Source organism: Castor canadensis, chromosome 7 (genome assembly GCF_047511655.1).
Source record: "Castor canadensis chromosome 7, mCasCan1.hap1v2, whole genome shotgun sequence".
Taxonomy (NCBI): domain Eukaryota; kingdom Metazoa; phylum Chordata; class Mammalia; order Rodentia; family Castoridae; genus Castor; species Castor canadensis.
The window spans coordinates 60,079,256-60,101,109 of record NC_133392.1 but is presented as its reverse complement, the minus strand read 5'-3'; the positions used below and the strand labels follow the sequence as shown (position 1 = coordinate 60,101,109).

The window sequence follows — 21,854 nt, the reverse complement described above, 5'->3', positions numbered from 1 at the left end:
TGGTCTTTTTCCAGGCCTACTGCATTCCTTGTGAAGATCTTACTGCATTTATAATTTTGTACCCTGTTTGAACATTTTTTAAATTGTGTGTTATCAGTATCTGATACTGTGTACTAACACACAAACACACATTTCCACCCACAATTCCTAGCTCATAACTCCCTCCCCAAGGCAGGCCATACAAACTGTACTCTTACCCCACTTTTAGCAGTCCATAGAGCTCTGCTCTGACCACCCCTTATCTGGTCATAGTCATAAGACCCTCCTCATTCCGGAGGGTCCTGTCCTATCCCCATGAGGGAGGAATGCTGAGGAATCTGGACAGGCAGGCTTTGCTGGCTTCCCTACCCAGTCTATTAGCAATCATGCCTGCACAATGAGTTCTCTATAAAACCCAAAAGGTCAGAGTTCACAGGGCTTTCGGAGGGCTGACTGTGTGGAAGTTCCCCAAGGGAGGTGATCCCCAAGAGGGACTGGAAGCTCTGCACCCCTTCTCCCATACCTCTTCCTGTGCCTCTCTTCTGTGTCCTTTATAATAAACTGGGACACAAGTGTTTCCCTGAGTTCTGTGAGCCCCTCGAGCAATTAACTGAACTGGAGGAGGGTTATGAGAATCCCCAGATACAGCCAGTTAGGTAGAAACCCAGGTATAGCAAACTGGAGCTGGTGATTGGCATTCAAAAGGGAGGGGGCTGTCCTGGGGGCTCAGCCCTCCACCTGTTTCCAGGTAGACAGTGTCACAGTTTAGCTGAATTAGAGGACACCCAGCTGGTCTGCTGCAGAATGGATTGCCTGCTTGCCATGTGGGACTACACACACACACACACACACACACACACACACACACACACACACACACTTGGGGATTGCAGCAGTGACTGGGCTGTAAATGTACAGTAGGAGAAACTGAATTTGAGTTTGTTCTTTCCTACAGACATCATAGCCCAGTCCTCCACACAGCTGAGAGCCTCTTCCCAGTCAGCACACCAAGACCCCTGTCAGGAGACAGCCCGTCCAAGAAGGGACACACTTCATGGCACCCATAGGGTGCAGGGATAACTAAAATTCTCATCCCTGATCCAGGTCTGAGGCTTCTGAGCCGTGAGGACTGAGGGTCCCAGGAGGCTTCTGAGGCCATGGCCTTTGTCTTGGCTCAGCTCCCTCACTTGAAAGAAGGAGACAGGACTGGCGGAATGGCTGAAGTAGTAGAGTGCCTGCCTAGCAAGTGTGAGGCCCTGAGTTCAAACCCCAATACTAAAAACAAAAAAAAAAAAAAAAAAAGAAAAAAGAAAGGAGGAGGTGATGTGGTAGTTCTTGTTGACTTATGAAGCACTGGAAAATGACAGATCTGATGACCTTGGTGAAGCTCTGCTCGCCTAGGAGGGGACCATTTATGATGGCCATGGATGCTGCTGACCACAAGCTGGCCCTGGGCTCCAGCCAGGAAGCACTAACCTGGAACCCCTGCAAGGCCAGCTGGGACCCTGGTGGCTGCACAGAGCATCCCCTGAGTAAATGGACTAAACAGCTCTCCCTAAAGACTTCTGGGGAAAAAAACAAAACAAAACAGTAGCCTGCACCTGCCAGCTTGCAGCAGATTAGCTTAAAAACTAGAAAAGAGGAAAAGGGAGGAGCAGGTAGCAAAATAGGTTGGGAAGTAGCTCAGAGCTGCTTCTGCCTTGCTGTGTGCTCTTGGAGGGGCCTCTTAACCTTTCTGTACCTAGATATTCCACCAATATAATGGGAATATAATGGGAATCACCCCCTACCACCCCAGGGCTCACCCAACAGGAAGCAGACCCTGGGGTCCCAGGGGAGTAGCTTTTTTTTTTTTTTAATTAAGTTTATATATATTTTTTTCATTTTTCTTTTATTATTCATATGTGCATACAAGGCTTGGTTCATTTCTCCCCCCCTGCCCCCACCCCCTCCCTTACCACCCACTCCGCCCCCTCCCTCTCCCCCCCTTCAATACCCAGCAGAAACTATTTTGCCCTTATTTCTAATTTTGTTGTAGAGAGAGTATAAGCAATAATAGGAAGGAACAAGGGTTTTTGCTGGTTGAGATAAGGATAGCTATACAGGGCATTGACTCACATTGATTTCCTGTGCATGGGTGTTACCTTCTAGGTTAATTCTTTTTGATCTAACCTTTTCTCTAGTACCTGTTCCCCTTTTCCTATTGGCCTCAGTTGCTTTAAGGTATCTGCTTTAGTTTCTCTGCGTTAAGGGCAACAAATGCTAGCTAGTTTTTTAGGTGTCATACCTATCCTCACCCCTCCCTTGTGTGCTCTCGCTTTTATCATGTGCTCATAGTCCAATCCCAGGGGAGTAGCTTTGCCAGTGTTTGGATCCCACTGCAGGAAGTCCCAGCAGAGTATGTGTGGTTCCTGTTCCCACCTGCTCCCACCCACGGAGAACACAGCAGGGATCAGACCAGGGTCTGGAGCAGCCACTGCTGCCTTGGGCTCAACTTCCAACAAGAAAGATGACTTGGCCACAACCCAGATGCACTGTCCCAATAGCAACTGAAAAGCCAGGAACCAAGCCATCTGGGGTGGGCAGGCAGGGACAGGGGAGGACTTTTGCACGTGTGCCCTGCCCAAGTCCTACCTATGACAAGGAAGCAGGAGGAAGACAAGACAAAGGAGGATTACTGGAAGGAAGACAGAGCCGAGTGGGAAGTCAGTTCTTATGGAACTCTGGGCTCAGCAAGCGCCCTACCATTTGAGCCACGCCTCCAGTCCTTTCATTTGTTTTTCAGAGAGAATCCCACACTAACCTTGCCTCAGATGGCCTCAGACCTCAATCCTCCTACCTCCACCTCCTGGGTAGCTGGGACCATAAACATGTATCATCGACACTCGACATGTTTTCAAGATAGGCTCTTGCTAACTTTTGCACAGGCTGGCCTCGAACCATGACCCTCCTATCTCTGCTTCCCAAGTAGCTGGGATCACAAATGAGTGACATCGTGCCCAGATCCATATTCATTCTTTTAGCCAGTCCTCACCCCGTGAGCTAGGAATCATAATCCCTAAGGATCAGAGAGGTTAAGAGACCTCCTGAGGTCTGATAGCTGGTTGAGGCACATGCATCTGGACTGCAATGAAGGAGCTGGAGACCAGGAGCCACCAGACCTTTCCAGCTCGGTAGAACCCTCATTCTGCAAAGTTGGGGTGTTAGACACCACCCTTTCAACCTGTCTCTTCCCTTCCTCCTGTACCCAGCACAACAGTCCAAAACATATACCAAATCTCATCACCTCAGCCCACTGCCCCCACCTTGGCCCAAGTCACTGTCCCTTCTTCCTTTGACACTGGCAGCCTCCTAGCTATTCTCCCATGTCACCCTTGCTTTCCTACCACCTAGTCTCCACCTGGAAGCCAGTAAAATGTACATCGGGCCACATCCCTTCCCCACATAAAACTCTCCAAAGGCTTCTGCTGCCTTTCAAAAGCATCCGGAGCTCCTAACTCATGGGCTATGAGAACAGACAAGAAACCAGGCCAGCCTCCAACTTTGTCTTCCATTCCTTCCCCCATCACTTACCCTACCAGCCAGGCAGCCTCCACCTATCCCATCCCTGCTTAGTGGCCCCCTCTGTCTGGACCCACCCAACTGGCCCCTTTTTGTTGTCCCTCACCATCCCCACACTCCGCCCAGGCTCTCGCAAGTCACCTGCTTCATTCTCTTACTCGCTGGTTCACTTGTTCAGTGCCCCTCTCCCCCAGCGGAGAGGGAAGGAACTCCAAGGAGATTATCTGCCTTGCTCACTGCATCCCCTTGTTTACAGCTTGGGGCAAACACAGTGGGTGCCAGGTACACGTGGCCAATAATGGACCCAGAGGCCCACCTGGTTTCGGAAGATCAAGGCCACCACGCCACCAATGAGCTCCATAATGAGGCAGATCCCGAGGATGAACATAAACTGTAAAACAAAATTCAGAGATTGGCCTGGAGAGGGTCAAGGATGTGTGGGACACAGGGACACATCATCTGCTCTGAGACCAGGCACAACAGAGAGAGTGGCCTCTGTGACTGCGCTTCCTCCTTGAGAATGCAGGATGTGACAGCTACGCCTCGGGGAAAGCCCGTCTCTGGAGCCAGGGGGCAGGAAGAGTGACTCAGCTGTCTGTCCCAGGGGTCCTCATCAGGGTCTGGGTGGACAGCATGCCCTTCCCCACCACCACCAACTGGAGATCTGGGCCCCACTCCAGCACAGCCAGAGGGGACAGGCCCGCCTGAGGGACGGGTAGGCAGTATTTCCAGCTCCCCCCCAGAACCCCACAGAAGTGGCTTCCCACACAGCCCCAAGTGTGGGAGGGGGTGTCTAAGCTTAGAGAATATACACCCCAGCCCTTTATCAGAGAACAAGCATCATCCAAACTGATTCCAGCAACTTTCAGCCTCAGGCAGTACCAATACCCTGCTTACACAGGATTGTGAGGGTTTCCTGCATGAGGGAGACAATGAGGCTAAGCACACACGCATGGGTGTGGAGTGAGAGGACCTGCCTACCTGCTGCCCCAGCTTTGGGCAGTTATCCCTTCATCCTCTGTAGGTCAGCCTGACTGCATCCCTGACCCCAGAATGGGCACATGATGGGGCCAGGCCCATCAGAGTCCTAAGATTCCGGCCAGAATTTCTAGAAAAGATGTCCTGGAATCAAGGAGGACTGGGGTGCAGCTCAGTGGTAGAGTACTTTGCCTCGCATGCACAAGTCCCTGAGTTCCACCCCTAGCTCCACAAAAACAAGTAAATAAATAAAGTAAAAATTTAAAAAGCTGTAATAAGGACTCTGTGGGCCTGAGGCTGCCAGTGACCACACAGGGAGCCTGAGGACAAGACTAGGCAGGGGCAGTCCCTCTAGGAGGTGACAAGAAAGTCTGCCCAGCTGCAAGAGCTGGTAGCTCATCACCCCCTTCTTCTTGGTCATTGCTTGTTCTCATCTGAGTGTGGTTTCTCCTATGGCAACCAGAGGCCCAGATGAACAGCGTTTAGGTCAGAAGAACAGTATTCAAATCAGTCTTTGGGCACTTCCAGGTCCAGCTCTGACGGCTGATCAAGGAAACCCTCTGGAGGAGCTGGATTGTGACAAGGACTGCAAAACCCAAGCTGCCCAGGGCCCAGGGGCAGTCTCCTTGGCTTTCTTGGAGACCCCAAGAATACCATTCCCCCCTCCCACCGGGCAGGGCTGACTCACCGCCTGGAGAAGGCACAAGTTGTCCCGGAGAGAAGCCAGCACTCCAATGAAGGAGACGATGAACATGACAACCCCCAGGAGGATGAGGATGATGGCTGGGGCCAGGAAGGCACTTTCAAGGGTTTTGTACTTCTGTCGCTCAACCTCTGCATAGATCCCCACAGACAGGACCAGGGCTCCGATCAGCTGCAGCAGAGAGCAGGGAGTGAGACAGAAGAAGGGTGGTGGGCCACCACTGATCTTCCTCAAAGAGTTCATCCAGGACCTCAGCACCTGCCATTGGGGGATGGGGGGTGCTTCCCCCAGGGAACAGCACATGAGGGACCCTGCTATGGCCTGAACTGCATTCCCCCAAATTCCTCTGTTCAATCCTAACCCCCAAGTACCTCAGAATGTGACTATATTTGGAGCTAGGACCTTTAAAGTGGTAATTAAGTTAAAATGAGGTCATTGATATGGCTCTAATCCAATATGACTGGTGTCCTTATAAGAGGAAGAGATTATGACACAGATCCACACAGAAGGAAGACCAGCCATCTACAACCCAGGAGAGAGGCCTCCGAAGAAATCAACCCTGTCAACAACTTAATCTTGGACTTGTAACTTCCAGAACTGTGAGGAAATAAAAGTCTATGGCTTAAGCTTCTCGGTCTGTGGTACTTCATATTATAGCAGCGCCCAGAGAGTAACAGAGACACTATGTGGTAATGCCACTGGAGAGAAGAGTGCTGGTGGGTCAAGAGAAAGGCCATTGCCTGGAGGGTCAGAGAACCGGGGTTTGAGTCCTAACTCTGCCACTTGCGGATCCTGGGTCTTGGACAGGCATTGACCACAAGAATCCGTGTTCTCATCTGAAAAATGGGTGTGAACAAGTTCACTTCTGCCCTGCTCATCCCACAGCTTTGTGCTAGGCTTTAGTAAGATAACAAAGATGGGAACCTGAAAGCACAGGGCCATTGTCACACATATTAGACAGGTGGGTCACCTGGAAGAAATTTTAGGGATGTTTAGAGAGACGGACATTTCAAAACAGTATCATAAACAAGGAATTTACTTTCGGGATGACCTTATAGAAGGCTGAAGGTTGGGATGGGAGGAATTTTAAGGGGATTTTTATGTAGAACACCTCGTTATTAAGTTTTCTAACAGTGGAGACATGGTACACACTGTCACAGGACACACTGTAACTTCCCATCAGGAAAACCCAGGTTCTTCACTGCTGTCAAACACACCAAAGTCCTCACCCCAGAGCCTTTGCTGTTCCCACCTCCTGGAATGCACCTCCTGATACCCACGTGGCTCACTCCCCCACCTCTTTCTGTCCCTCTGGGGCCACTATATTTAAAAGTGGAAAGTCCTACTGCGTGAGGTGGTGACACAACTGTAATTCCAGCATTCAGGAGGCAGAGGTGGGAGGATTGAGAATTCAAAGCCACACTGGGCTACATAGCAAGATCATGTCTTCAAAAAAAATAAGAAGTGAAAGAAATCCCTCCCCCGTGAAACACCTCGTTCCTTCCCTTTCTCCTACTTTCCTCCTTTGCACTTACTAATATTTACCATGCTACATTCTTTCTTTTGTTTTCTTTTTTTGTTCGCCTTCCCCACAAGAACATATAGGCTCCATGCCAGGAGGGGCTTTCCAGGTATTTTGGGCATCCCCAGCACCCCAACAGTCCTGACATTGGGGAAGTCCAGTTGGTGTTTACAATCAGAGTCTGTTGTCAGGTTTGAGTCAGAGGCTATCTCCCTAGTCTCCCGCAGATCCAAGGATGCCAGCTTTCCGGGCTACACATTCCAGAGGCCAGGGAAAGGGCACTTCATTATTGCACTTCCGCTCTAAGCTGAAGGCAGCATGGGAGAAGACCCGGAAGCCATAGTGCTGTCAGCTAAGGCCTAGGAAAAGTGAGGGGTGACACTGACAAAGTGTTGGCAAGATATGCCCAGGGTACAGTGATCCTAGATACATCATCCAGAACATGGAGTGGTCGCCTGCACTTACATAGACCCAAACCTTCTGTTGACCATTAACAGGCTCCTATGCATCATCGTGTCCGCACAGAAGAGCCCCTTGGCCTTCTACTGAGTGCTAAGGCTGTCCTGAGTGAAGGGAAGTGCCTGCTTCCTCCTGAGCTTTGAAAAGTGACAGGGATGCCAGAAGTCACACAAATGGAGCTTACAATATACAAAGACTACTGACAGAGGATTACTAGGAAACCAGCTCTCTTGGACCCGCCGCCCTGCTGTATTTCAAGGTTAAATGCTGTTCCTGTTGGCTTGAAAAGATAATTCCCCTTGCTTTGGAAAGATGGCTGAGACCCATTCCCCCAGCCTAGAAGGAATGCCTCTCCTGCACACGGGCCAGGAGGGGCTAAAGGCATCGGCAGACTCGGCTGTCAGCCACATATTAACAAGTTGTCCATATCAGGAAAACCATGCCTGGAGGGATGTCCACAAAATTACCTAGTTGGGTAAATTTTAAAATGTAAAGCAGCTCACATGCACACCTCTGCAGGAAGATGGTGACCACAGGAAAGAAAACCTACCTTTGAGTGAAAAAGATTAACAAAAGGGTATCTGATTAGCCATGCTCCAGTCAGATGTGATGGCACATCTGTAATCCCAGCACGGCACTCAGGAGGTAAGTGAGACAGGAGGATTGTGAGTTCAAGGCCAGTCTTGGAGATAAAGTGAGTTCCAGGCCAGCCTAGGGTACATAGTGGGACCCTGTCTCCCAAAAAAAAAAAGCAAAAAGCCCACATATGAATTGCTCATTAAACCCCAAATGTGAACAAGCTGAGAGCCCAGCAACCCATCTACATTGGATCTGAGGATGGTAATTAACTAAGAACCTCATGGGGCACAGAAGTCTTCAGAGCCCAGGCATGGAATGAATCGAATATCCACCAACTGACCTTGCATTCCTGAGGGCAGAAGAGAGGGGTTTTATCTTCCACCTTGATGAAAGGTGCGGTTCTCGCTTGCCGCTAAACACACACAACTATTCCGTCTTAGTATTTTCAGAATTTATGCCACACGCTTTCCACAGCTGGTTCCTCTTCCCAGCAGGCTAAGGACATGACCCTGGCATCTCCCCACTCCATCCCTCCTTCCCGCCCGAGCCGCGCCCATGCATGAGGGTGCCCCGCTTTGGAAACCATTCACCAAACCCCAGAGCCGTCATTGGCGCCAATTTGGACAGAACTGACCTAGGCCCCCAGCAACAGAGGGCAATTTCTAGTTTTATAAGCTCCCTAGAACCCCTGAACCACTCTAATTCAGCATTACTGGCAGAAGAAAAAAAAAAAAAACCCTTGGTCTGACCTCATTCCACCCCCCACCATCAGGAAGCATCACCATTTCCTTGCAAGGTGGCCTTTTGACATTTCCAGACCATGAAAGCCATGGGAAACGCTCCTGTGGCAAATGCAAATCCAGGTCTCCTCACTCCCCCGCCACTGTGCACCACCATCCCAGGCCAAGTGCTCCTGGTGAGATGAAGATGCTGCTATCCCACAGCCCACTGGCACACCCCACGTAGTTCCACACAGAGCACAGCCAACACAGGAGCCTGGTGCAAGTGTTCCAAGGGGCAGCATAAACCTTCCCAGGAACTTCAAGCTTTCCAAGTGATATTTACATCTCTGATGACATCAGTTTATCCATCTGAGTATAAAACTATTTATCAATGCCAGCATGCAGCCCCGTCCGCTCCTCTCTACTAATTATAGCCCTTCCCCAGGCAGCCAGCCGCTCCAGCCCCAGTGCAGGAAGCAAATGGCCCATTCATCAAGTAGGACAGCTTCTTCTAAACAGGCCAGGGGCAGAGGGTGGCAGGGTGGGGTGCGGTGCACATGCCATACCCACGTGGGGCCATAGAGGGAAAGAATGAAGAAGCTAGCAGCTCATGGGCCAGGACACAAAGCCCAGGCTTTGCAACCAGGCAGCATCTTCAACAGGCTGCTGAGAAGCCCTGTCGCCCACATCAACTGGGTCCCCTCAGAGCCCCACAACCTCCTGTGCAGGAACAGGCCCAGCTCCACATGGCTGCTGGGAAGCAGGAGGCCCTGTGCCACATGCCGACACCTGTGCATCCTCAGGAAGCATCTGGTTACCGCCCGGCTGGCTCAGCCCAGCTGGGGAAAGTGTACATTTAAAGGGAACCCACAGGTCCACTCTCATCACCAAGGCTCGTACCAGGCTCTGTATTAGGCCCCTTACAGTCACCAGGGGGGCAGAAGACCAGATATGGGGTAAGACTAAAGGAAGAGAGAGGAATGGTCTGGAAATGCCCGTCCTAAGGCTGGAGGAAAAAGCCATGAATTTTCTTTCCTCAACTCTGCTATAGTTTGGATCTTAAGTGTCCCGCAAAAGCCCATGGAGTAAAGGCTTGCTCCCCAAGGTGGTGCTATTGGGAGGTGGTGGAGCCTTTAGGAGGCGGGGCCTAGTGGGAGGTCTTTGGTCATTGGGGGTGTGTCCTTGAAGGGGACACCTAGATGGTGGTGCACAGTGGCGGGGGAGTGAGGAGACCTGGATTTGCATTTGCCACAGGAGCATTTCCCATGGCTTTCATGGTCTGGAAATGTCAAAAGGCCACCTTGCAAGGAAATGGTGATGCTTCCTGATGGTGGGGGGTGGAATGAGGTCAGACCAAGGGTTTTTTTTTTTTCTTCTGCCAATAATGCTGAATTAAAGTGGTCTTCCTCTTTTTTGCTTATCTGGCCACAGGTGAGTGGTTTTGCTCCACCATGTGTGCTTCTATAATGTGCTGCCTCACCACAGACCCCACAGCAACTGCACCAACAGATTCAAAACCGTAGCCCATCAACCGTTCCTCTCTCCAAGATGATTGTCTCAGGTACTTATTATAGTAACAGAAAGCTGAGTAACGTAACCCATAATTGAAATGTTCCATTTTGAATGTAGGCAACAAACAGAGGTAGTTAACTGCACTTGTGACTCAGTCGCCAATAGAAATCACATTACAGTCATCAGAAGTACACACACAAACACACAGATACACACACATACTTCTCATTACTTTAAAATTACAGTAGTATTAGACTCATTGCTGGATCTTGGGCTTTAATGCATTGTAAAGAAACACATTGTTAAGCTGGATGTGGTGGTTCATGCCTATAATCCCAGCACTCAGAAGGGTAAGGCAGAAGGATCACAAGTTCAAGGCCAGCCTGGGCCACACAGTAAGACAGTGTTTCAAACAAAACAAAACAAAAACAAAATCAAAAAAAGAAAGAAACTGACTTGCTATGTCAGCATTCCACAAGTTGTATTAGTGTATACTGCTATAAATGCTTTTTTAAGAAAAGAAAAACATGTTATTAGTACAGCACAAATTTGGTTTTACAATAGTTAAATAAATGTATCTTAATACAGTTTGTGTATTTTATAACCCTGTACATTTCCTTTCATGCACTTACATATCTTGTTTTGAGGAGGGGTCCATAGGCTTCCCCAGAGAGCCAAAGAGGCCCTGGTTCAAAAAGTAAAGGAGTCATGGTCGATGGGAAGCAAGACATAATTGCTGCTGTGGCGAAGTGCTGAGGGCTCTGGGAACTGAAACGTGTGAGAGGAAAAGGGGGCAGATGTCAGAGCATGAGGACAGGTCTCCTAGAAAAGCCCTAATCGCTTCATTCTGGAACTATCTCCTGGGCACTCAAGGATGGGCACCCAAGGCCCCAGAACTGTGTGGGGTCAAAACAAAGCACGTTTAAACCTCCAGGCTCACAAAAAGGTAGGGAATAAATAGCTAACCTTCAAGGTCTGAGAGAGATTTTGGATTTTAAAAAACGGAGCTAGCCAGACCATGCCTCAGTCCTAGAGAAACCCCTGGACTACCCCTTCACCAGCCCTTCTGCCCTGAGGCCAGTTCTGCCTGGCCCTGGGCCAAGCCCACCCTGCTGATAGCCACTGGCCCAGCATCTCCTGTACAGATCAGGGTGCTGGAAGGAGCAGTCAGAGGCAAGCTGAGGGACAGGAGTTGACATTCTGGTCCTGGATTTAGTAGCTCAGCACCAGTGGCCATAGCACATCCCCTCTTCCTCTCTGGGCCTCATTTTTTACCTTTGAGAATGTAACTGTGCTGAGCCATTATCCTAGGGAGCGATACCCCTGGATCCTCATTTTGTCTTCACACCCTCCTCACACACCCAAGGCATGACCAATCTCAACTCCCAGACAAGACTCACAGTGGCTGAACAACCCCCAAGATGAGAGGAGTAGTCCAGACCCAGACCACAGCCTCTCTCTGCCCGCTACCAAGGCTACCAGACAGTCTTTCACAGAGCCCCAGGAGAGAAGTGGTGTGAAAGAGTCTTTCAAACACAAAGGTGCCAACAGAACTCTGGGATGATGGAAATACCCAACTGATACAGGACCTGCTGTCTTCCCAGAGAGCTCAAACTCCACCTGCAGAACCCCAAGCAGTATTATGGGGCCTGGACTTCAGTGGTCGACTGGCTCCAGCCCTGCTCCAGGTAGCCTGTGCCTGAGGAATGGTCTCCTCCCAATCCCAGGCCACAGCAGAGGTTGCCCCATCACTGGCAAAGAACCCAGGCCCTGGTCCTTGTCACTCCCATTCTGCTGTCAACTCTGCCTTGATCCTGAGAGAACTTGGTTCATTATAAGCCCTGGTTCTTGCCACATTCTTTGGCACAGGCTGCTTTCAGTAATGTCACGGCACCATTTTTATGGACCAGTCCTCCTGTCCCCACAGATCTGCAATGGCCCCATTGCCACACCCTAAAGTTCCATGTGCACTTGCATCTATTTCTTGCTCTCTATATCTTCCTTTGGTCATTCTTTATGTCCCTAAACAAAGCTCCCTATTGTAATGGCTATAGCCTTATAACACATCCTGGCATCTGCTAAGCCAATCCCCCCTTCCTGTCTTCTTCACAAGTGTCCTGCACATTCTTGGACCTGAATTCTCCCATATACATTTTAGAATCACCTTATCAACCTTCATGAAAAGCAAACAAAAACACCAGGGTTTGCTTGGAACCACATTGAATCTTTGTACCTCTTTAGGGAGAACTGACATGTTTTTTCTTTATCAGGTCTACCAACCCTTTTTTATACGTCTTTTTTTTTTTTTTTAAAGGGTCTCGCCAGGCACCCCAGGCTGGCTTAAAACACTGGACCTGCCTGCTTTACCCTCCCAGGTGCTGGGATTACAGGTGTGTTTGTATGTCTTCTAATAACAGTATTCTCTACCTTCCTTAAATTTTTCTACACTATCTGGCAGCTGTTCCAGGAGTGTTTTGGAGCCTGCCAGAGAAGGCCCTCTAGCCAAGTCCATGAGTGGGAACCACAGCCTTTGAAAAACCAGCCTGTCTAGGAAGCAGAGTGGGCACATGTCTGCTTTCTACCCCTCGTGTCGGCAGAAACTGACTTAAAAGACACACACACAGCACATTCCAGGCTGTGAGGAAGCAAAGCTGAGAGGTTTGCAAGCCCCAGCTATTCAATTCAGTCAGGGCAGAGAGAAATTCCTAATCAAGAGCCACCACAAACACTCAAAGCACTGGTGCTGAGTGGAGCAGCCGGGCCGTTCTTGGACACAGCGTGTGGGCAGGCAGGTGGGAGTAAGATCCTGAACAAGACTCAGAGGGACTGCTCTCCCCAGGGGAGACTAAAAGGACCAGCTGAGTAAGCCCAGAAGCGGGCACTGAGTTTTTTTACTTCATTCACCTGGGCCCTCTGTGCACCCAGGGACTGGCCCCATATATCTGCTAGCAGAATGAGTTGGAGAAATGACATCGTTTCAGATGCTTTTAAGCCCAAAGAAGGAGTTCTGTGGCGATCCCATTCTGGAACACAGCCCTGGAGGCTTAAGGACAGGAGTGACTCATGTTGAATGTGAAATCCATGGAAACAGCCATGGGAAGGGGAGTCAAGAGCAAAATCACCTCCACCCACCCTCCCTGGTTTCCTTTCCCTCCCTCTCCAGATCTCCCTCTCTTGCCACCCAGGAGTCTGAACACACACCTCAGAGCCTGCCTCCCCAGGCTGTGTCCCCCATAGTTGGTAGCTAATGATGTCTGCTGAGTATCTTCCTAATCTCAGCCCTGTGAGGGTTCTTGGACAGAGTGTATGGGCATGCAGGTGGAAGTAGCATAAGAAGTAACGGACCAAGATTCTGGACACGATGCGGAGTAATTACTTCCTCCTGCAGAGACCAGGGAAGGACCAGTTGAGTGAGCCTGGAAGGAGGTACCAAGTTTGACTTTGTGCACCTGGGCCCTCCCTTGATTTAAAAGGTTCACACTCAGCACATTCCAAAGTGCCTGGGTGCGCTGACATGGAATCCACCAATGGGAAAAATTCAAAATGGCAGCCCTGGGATAGAAAAGCGATCTCCATTAGGGTGGGATAAAAGGGTCAGACAAAAGCTAATTTCCTATGGACTGAATTATTAAAATGGGGGAGGTAGTCAGGGATGGTGTTGCATGCCTATATTCCAACACATGGGAGGCAGAAGCAGGAGGGATCTATTGAGAAGCCTGGGCTACATAGTAAGTAAAAGGTCAGCCTGAACTACATAGTGAGACCCTGTTTCAAAAAACAAAAACATAATTAAGGACTATCTCTACATAATTTTGCCAATGAAGGGGCTTACTAAGTGTTTCATGGTTCTTATTTTTTGTTTGTTTTGGGGATACTGGGGATTGAGCTCAGAGTTTAGGGCTTACTCAGCAAGCACTCTACCACTTGAGCCACACCCCAAGTCCTCATGGTTCTTGTTTTTAATGGTCGATGTAGTTATATATCTAAGGAAAAAATGAACCAAATAGCTTTAAATAAGTTCTATGGCCCTTGGCTCATTCTTTCTTCCTCTGCAGGGAATCTCACATCTGAACTGCACCCTTGGTCTCGTGAGTGTGAAGATGAAAGAGGCCATCAGATCACAGGTATTGGAGCCTGGCATATGCAGGGCTCCTATGGTTCCTCTACTGTTCCAGGAGTCCATGGAAGCTCATGCCCAGACAGTCCCTCCCAGAATCTCAGCATATCAGCAGACTGTCATGGTCCCAAGTCTTCTCTCACTGCCCAGCATGCTGTCCTGAGTCCTCTGCAGGAACCACCCTGCTTTCCCACCTGACAGAGGAATGTCACACTTCTGCCTGGGGGACAGAGATGCCCTTGCTCCCCTTCATCTCTATCAAGGCATACACCTCCAGCACTGTCCCCCACAGCAGCCTCAAAAAGAGACCAACTGCTTTTTGAAAATAAGCCCAAAGGAGACCAAGGGCCAATACTCATCCTACAAGACTAATGAAAAGCCCTTCTTCTCTGGAAGCCTTTGGGAGGATCTCCCTCTCCACTTTCTGTCCTTTCTTTCTTTCTTTTTTTTTTTAAACAGGGTCTCACTATGTACCCTTGAACTCTGGCCATCCTCCTGCCTCACCCTCCTGAGTGCTGTGATTACAGGTATGTGCCACCACATCCAGCTCCTCTCAAGGAGAAGCCCTCACTGGTAGTGATACTGGATCTGTAGTGAACAGATCATTGATCATTACAGGAACTTATTATCTACTGCCTGCAGGGCACAGTGACAGGATCCAGCAACACACATACCAACTTTAACCTCAACAACGTCACAATCTGCACATACTATGCAAGTGAACTCATTAGGATGCCCTTAGACGCTTACAAGAATTTTAGTGGCTTACCTCCCAGACCATACTCTTGCCCCATATGAGGAAAGTGGCTAGCTAAGCCAGTTCACAATGGCCAAATGAACCACAATGCCCCTGACATGAAATATGCAAAAGTTCCTGGCACCCAGCAGATGTTCAATAAATGTTATTTCTTCCCCAGTAAACATGCAGACATTTTAAGACCTAAATTAGATGCCAGAAGCCATCTGTCCTTTAGAGTCACTTTAAACCAAGGCTAGCTCCAGAAGGGGGAAGAATCCGAGTCTGAATTCCAACGCAGCACTCACTGATTCAGCATACATTCATTAGGCACCTACTATATACCAAGCACTGGGAACAAACAGGCAAGGTCTAGTTCGTCTGGTGAGGGACAAACCAGCACACCAACAAACACAGCAGAGTTGGGGACACTCTGAGATAGAGGCAATCAAGTGCACAGGGAGACCAGAGGAGATGCTATATCAGACAGACAGGATCAGGGAAGTGATGTTTGAACTGAGTCAATTTAATAGACGAGCAGAATGCCTAAGCCAGACAAAAGGAACAAGGAGGCCCAGGTGAACAGGAAGGTACTGTGGGGACAGCAGATCCACATGGCAGGAGCCAAGAACAGACAGAGGATGAGAGCAGGGGAGGAGGCCAGGGACGCTCATAGGAGCCATCAAAGCCAGGTGTCATGGTCCAGCCAGAAGTTCATCCAGTCATTCAACATCTACCTCCCAAGCAGTTATGATGCCCAAGCATTATGCAAGCCCATGGTTCTCAGAGGTCCTTTTCACTCTTCAAATTTTGGGGGGACTCTAGAGTTCTTGCTTTCGTGGACGATACCCATCAATTGTGTCATAAATTAAAACTGAGCCACTGCCAAAGCAAGTATATAACTGAAGAATATTTTAAATATTTATGAACTCACTTAGAAATAACAATAATAGGTTCACATGTCAACATAAATAGCACATTTTTATAAAAATTTTTCCAGGGGGAAATAAAAAGCCAGGCATGTGCATGGCTTGTCATCCTAGCTACTTGGGAGGCAGAGGCAGGAGGAACAAGAGTTTGAGGCCAGCCTGGGCAAAGGTAATGGCAAGATCCTATCCCAAAAACAAAATAGAAACAAAAGGACTGGGGGTGTAGCTCAAGTGGCAGAATGCTTGCCTAGCATTCAAAAGGTCCTGAGTTTAATCCCAAGTGCTCCCCCACCAAAAAAAACCACCACTGAGAAGAGCAGTATTTACACCTCTGCAAATATCAGCTAGTGAGAGGACAGCTGGATTCTCCAATCTACTGTCACATCAATCACATGTCTCCAAAACACTCCACCACGCACTCTGACAAAAGTCTTGGTATTCCTAGGAAAATGGTTTTGACCTCATAGCCCACCTAAAAGGGGCCCCCAGAGCTACCTGGATCCACTTTGAGAGCCACTGTTTTCAGAACTAAGTACACAGCATAGCAGAAAGCCAAACACCAAAGCCCCAGTCCTGGTATATATTTATTCATGTTCCACAAATAAATATAGTGTGTCATATATGCTCCAGAGAAAAATGAAACAGGAGCAAGGGCTAGGGAGGCTGGAGAAGGGGGCTGTCAGTGTGGCCAAGGAAGGTGACATTTGGGTGAAGAGAAGGCTCAAGTCATGTTGTTAACAAAGATGAGCATCTAAGCAAGTCCCAAGGCCTTGGAATGTGCTGGTTGATTGCAAGGAGTAGCAAGGGGAGGGGGTTGCTGGGAAAGGGGAGTGGAGACAACGAGGGTGCAGGTCAGGTGGGAACTTTGGGGCCATGGTGAAGACTGGCTTTTGCTCTGAGTGAGTGGCAGGCACAATAATTCTGCCTGCCAGATTTGGATAGGAGTGAGCTGATGTAATTGTGATTTTTAAGTGAGAAGCTCAGCCTACCATGCTGAGAACAGACTGCAGGACAGAGGTGCAGAAGACGGCAGCTACTGCATTGTCACCCAGATGCAGGGTGATGGTGGCCTGGACAAGGTGGGCACATGAAGGTGACAAGAAGCAGGCAGACTCAACACAGTTTGAGGGTGGAATAGGGAAACCAGCACCATAATGGAAGGAGGAGAGTCACATGCTCAGATTAACTTCCCCAAATGTTCTGTCACCAGCAAAATATCCACTCAGCCCCGGTGTCACCCACAGCCTGGGTATTCATTATCCTGGGCGAGGTACCCATAGGAGGGAGAGGGCTGGCGTCTAGGTCAGGATGTCCAGGCACCTCCCACCGCAGCCCCAGGGAAACTCTCTTGCTGGAAACATGCAGCCTGAACCTAATGACGAGGAAACCACAAAGGAAATCCAGACGTCCTGCACATCAACCAATGTGGAAGCTTCAAAGGACTCAAAAGAAGTGAGAATGGTCTACATGTGGGGAGATTAAAGAGATGCACAGGAGCCTGTCATTGTATCCTGGATTGGGTAAAATGTCAACTGCAAAGAACTCGTGTGGAATGAGGTTCTTTCCAACACCAATAACCAAGTCTGATTGACAGCGGATACAGCTGGCTGCCCTACAGCTGAAGTCAGTTCTGACCCTATCTTCCTGGAGTCGTCATCAGACCCTGCAAATTCAAGTGCTTAATCCCACAGACTGTCCCACCTTGAGATGTCAATCACAAGTCTGGGCCTCAAAGTCTGGCTATAAATTGGGGTTCCCGTGAGCCCTTCCTCAAGTTCAATAACTTTGTAGAATGGCTCTCAGAGCTCAGGGAAACACTTCACATACAGGAAGCGTTTGAGCACAAAAAACACAATGCAGGAGCATCCAAACAGAAGAGGTGCACAGGACATCCCCACACACACTCTCCAGGTGGGTGCACCACCCTCCCAGCACCTCAGGGTGCTCACCAACCCAGAAGCTCATCAACTCTCATTGCTCAAAAGTATTTTCAGCTGGGTGTGGTAACTCTTGCCTGTAATCCCAGCACTCAGAAAGCTGAGGCAGGAAGACCACAATTCAAGGCCAGCCTGGGGTACATAGCAAGATGTTGTCCCAAAAATTAAAAAATGTAAAAATCCAAAAATAAAAAATTGTGCCTGCACTGAACACGTAAAGACTTTGTTTTCTTGTCATTGCGCCCTTGCAGAGCACTCACATTGTCTTAGGTGTCATAAGTAACCCAGAGATGGTTTGCAGGATATAGAGAATGTGCATAGGTCACATGGCACATACTGTGCCATTTCACACAAGGGATATGAGTGACAGCACATTTCAGAATGGGGGTATTTCCTGGAACCATCCCCTCACATGTACAAGGGACCACACAGTCTTTCTTAAAACACAGGGGAAACCTGAATATGGACTGGAATATGACATGTTTTCTTCCATGGTGATGTTTTTTTCAGGCACTGGGAGTGTGGGGGGTGAACATTTGTTTAAGAAAGCTGGACCCAAGATATGGAGGGTGACGGAAGCTCCTTTTAAGTGGCTTGGCAAAACAGAAGTGTCATGTTTATTTTTGATAATTTTATTATATTTTTAAATTAATATACATTAATAATGAGGGAGTTTCATTGTGGTAATTCCACATGTGTACAGTGTAAGAAGTGGCACATTGGGAGAGGGAGAGGTGAAGGCAAGATGGGAACAACTGGTAAGTCGAAAGATACAGGGGTTCTTTGAACTCTTCTTTCAACTTTTTCTATGGGTTTAAAATTTTTAACCAAAGGACCCCAAAGTTCACCTCCCCTCCCCCTTCACAGCTTGACTAGGAGCTACTGACTGGGGGCTTCTCTGGCAACTCGGTAGTGCTCCCCATCTTGTAGAAGAGAAGGGGCCACCAGTGCCACCTGCACATGAGAACAATGGGACAAAGAGCAGCTGTCCCACACACCAGTGGGCACACTGACTCCCTGAGCATGGCCTGGCACACCATGGCAAAGAGATGCCCCCAAGCAGACTGGCAGCAGCCTCGGGTCTTGGAGCTCCTGAGCGCATCCAGTGCCTGGCAAGGGACCCAGCATGTGCACTGGTGATTACGGTGGGCACTCGGGGATGCTGGGCATGCCTCTGCCACCAGGCAGCTTCCTTTGAACAGGAAGAAAGGATGGGGAGGAGGGGGAGGCTTGCATGAGGAGAGGGCACACATGGGGCCGCACAGCCCCACACAGCTCTCTAAGCTTATCTGCTCTCTGCAGTTCTCCTAAGTAAGGAGAGAGAGGACAAGGCCCAGCAGGTCTTGGCATAATGCAGGTAAGTAACACCATACAGTTCTCCTGGGGAATTTGGGACCTTATGACATTTGGGACCTCGGAGGTACCCCTTGTGTTTCAGACGCATTGGGGTCCTTTTGTCAAAAGGAAACTCACTGCAGTGCATGGAATGTGATGTTGGTTCCTTGACTCTGGACCTTTTTTTTTAATGTACAAAACACACTTTGAGGACAACCAAAGTACTTTTAACTCAAACTTGGTAATTTCTTAGGCATGAAAATGGTGGGGTTATATCCTAGACTCTTGAGGGTTTTTTAGGAAACACGCCCTGAGATGTTTGGGGTAAGCAGTCACGGTGTCTACAGCTTCCTCTGCAGTGGCCAAATGTCAAGTTATTGTGTAGGTGGTGGTCAGGTGGCGCATACGGCATCTTTCTTTCTTTCACCTTTTCCATGGGTTCCATTGTTCTACTATAAAGTTAAGAAAGCAAAGAGGATCTGAGTCCCATGTTTTCTAACAAGTCCACTTGCAGGCTAAGTTGTCCTCCTGCTGATGCATCATAGAAGTGTCAGGGGTCTGAGATAGGTGACCTGATCTGGCCCAGAGTTAACGCCCAAACCCGGTATTTCACCAACTGCTAACTGGAGCAAAATACGGGCTACATAACCGGAAGCTGCCTATTACGCATCACGTGAACCTGCCAGAAAACAGGACCTGAGCGAGGCCTTTAGAACCTGCTCCTCACTGGCATGGGGAAGAGACCTGGAGGATGAGGGTGGGGGGATGGCTTAGCACCTGAAATCCTCCCTCCTCTGCGTTAACACACAAACACAACAATCCAACACGATGGTGAACCCCTCTCACTGAGAAAGAAGGAAAAGGCACATGATGCCTTCACTCCCTGAGGGCTGGGCTGGGCTGGTATGATCAAGCACTCGCCAGACTGAAGGCACTTCAGCACTCAGAAGCCGTGTGACACAGGAAAGCCCACATCCCTCTCTGAACACTGGTCCCCTCCAGTGAAACACAGAAAACAAATGGTCACTCTGAGGATACCCTGGGCTGGCCAGCTCCTTTGTAAACTCTGAAGTGCCATGATACATACTGAAAATCCCCTTTCTTTCTTTCAAAGTCAGCAGACATAGGCTGTGTTCTGGCCAGAGGTACCACCATACCAAGGTCCCCAGAGAGGATGGAGGAGCAGCCTCTGGGCACTTTCACGTGTCCTGAACTGCAGCCCTTAACACGTCTCTCACAACGTCTTGACAGGGGCCGTGTCTGCAGGCTACTCGTACTGTTATTGACCTGATATTTTTCTTTAAACCAATGGTTTTTCTTCTTGAAATAAACATGGTCTTGACCTAATTCAATCAACATCTACGAAAGCACAAATTTGAGATACTGTTATTTTCTTTAATACACATTACACTTAACACTTACTTATTAAAAATTTTAAGTGTTCCCCACGGACCACCCAACGTCATCCTGTGGACCTCAGGAATAAGCAGATGGGTCCTGAGCTGGCTCAACCCCCTCATTTTGCAGATGAGAATCTACCGGCCCACAGAGAGGCTGTTATCTTGCAAGGTCACACAGCGAATGAGCCACCGGTCAGCAGCTGTGACCCAGTTCTCCAAGCTCCTGAGCCAGTGCTTTCTCCACTGCAATCCATGCTCCCTCGTCAAGAACAAGAGTTCTCACACCCTGGCAGATCCTCTCCAAAAAAAGAAAAAGAACGTTTTCTGAAGGACAGTAAAGCCGGCTCCACTTCTTCCTTTCTGCAGCTTCAGGGAGCCCAGTGGGACCTGGATCCCAGAGCCTCTGACACTTGGACTCTGCATGCTCTCTCTTTTCCCATACTGGGCAGTGATCAGGCCACTTCCTTGGGAGAACTGTGACCACTCCCCTGGGGAGCTGCCCCATCCAGCACCCATGTTCCTCCAGCAGGGCATGGGGGGAATCAGAGGCCCCCAGATACTAAGGAAATGTTTGATGAGTGACTAAACAATCAAACCAACCAAAAAACAAACCATTCCCAAGAGACCACCTCAAAGAACAAAAGTCTTCAGACCAGGAATGCTGGCTCACAGCCATAATCCCAGCACTCAGGAAGCTAAGGCAGGAAGATCGGGAATTTGAGACCAGCCTGGCCTTCATAGCTAGATCCTGTTTCAAAAGAGAGAAGGAAAGAGGGAAGGAAGAAGAGGAAGAAAAGAAAATTCTCCCACAGAAGAACAAACACTGCTCCTTGCAGCAGGCACTAACAAGTCACCTTGCCTCTCTTTTTTTTTTTCCATTTATTCATATGTGCATACAATGTTTGGGTCATTTCTCCTCTCTACCTCCTACCTCGCCTCTCTGAGCCTCTTCCTCAGAGTAACATGGTGGTGACAGAGTTGCCCTATAGGGCTGCAGGAGGACACATGCAAGGATGTCCAGAAAGCAGCTCAGCCAAACCAACCCAGAGACAGGGCTCTTCTTTGCCTGCTTTAAAATGACAATGGAGGAAAAGGATGCGGGAGGCTGGGAGGCTTGGCCAGACCACACAGTGCAGCACAGGGGGATTTCCTGAATGAAGAATCAAGTTTAATGCCACTCAAGGTCATCACCAAAGGAGATCTCAGTGGAGAAGGACAGCAATAAACAGCAGAAACAGGACCAAGTCCACCTCAGGTGTGTGGATTCCTGAACCAGTCCTGCCCTGATCCGATCTTAAGCCCATCCTCCAACCCCTGGGGATGGAAAGATCACTGACCTCTGCCATCCCTGTGGGAGCCCTGAGCCCAACTGTGACCAGTGTTTG

General features: G+C 49.1%; 1 protein-coding gene across 3 annotated transcripts in view; it reads right to left on the bottom strand.

Annotated features, from left to right (window-relative positions):
- Tspan15 (tetraspanin 15) overlaps positions 1-21,854 on the bottom strand; it is a 47,401-nt gene that overhangs the window by 13,989 nt on the left and 11,558 nt on the right. For all 3 annotated transcript variants that reach the window (XM_074079037.1, XM_074079038.1, XM_020161995.2), the window contains exons 2-3: positions 5,207-5,392; positions 3,857-3,931 (exon numbers count right to left, since the gene is read on the bottom strand). In XM_074079037.1, coding sequence (XP_073935138.1) covers positions 3,857-3,931; positions 5,207-5,392 — 261 coding nt within the window. The remainder of the gene's footprint in view (positions 1-3,856; positions 3,932-5,206; positions 5,393-21,854) is intronic.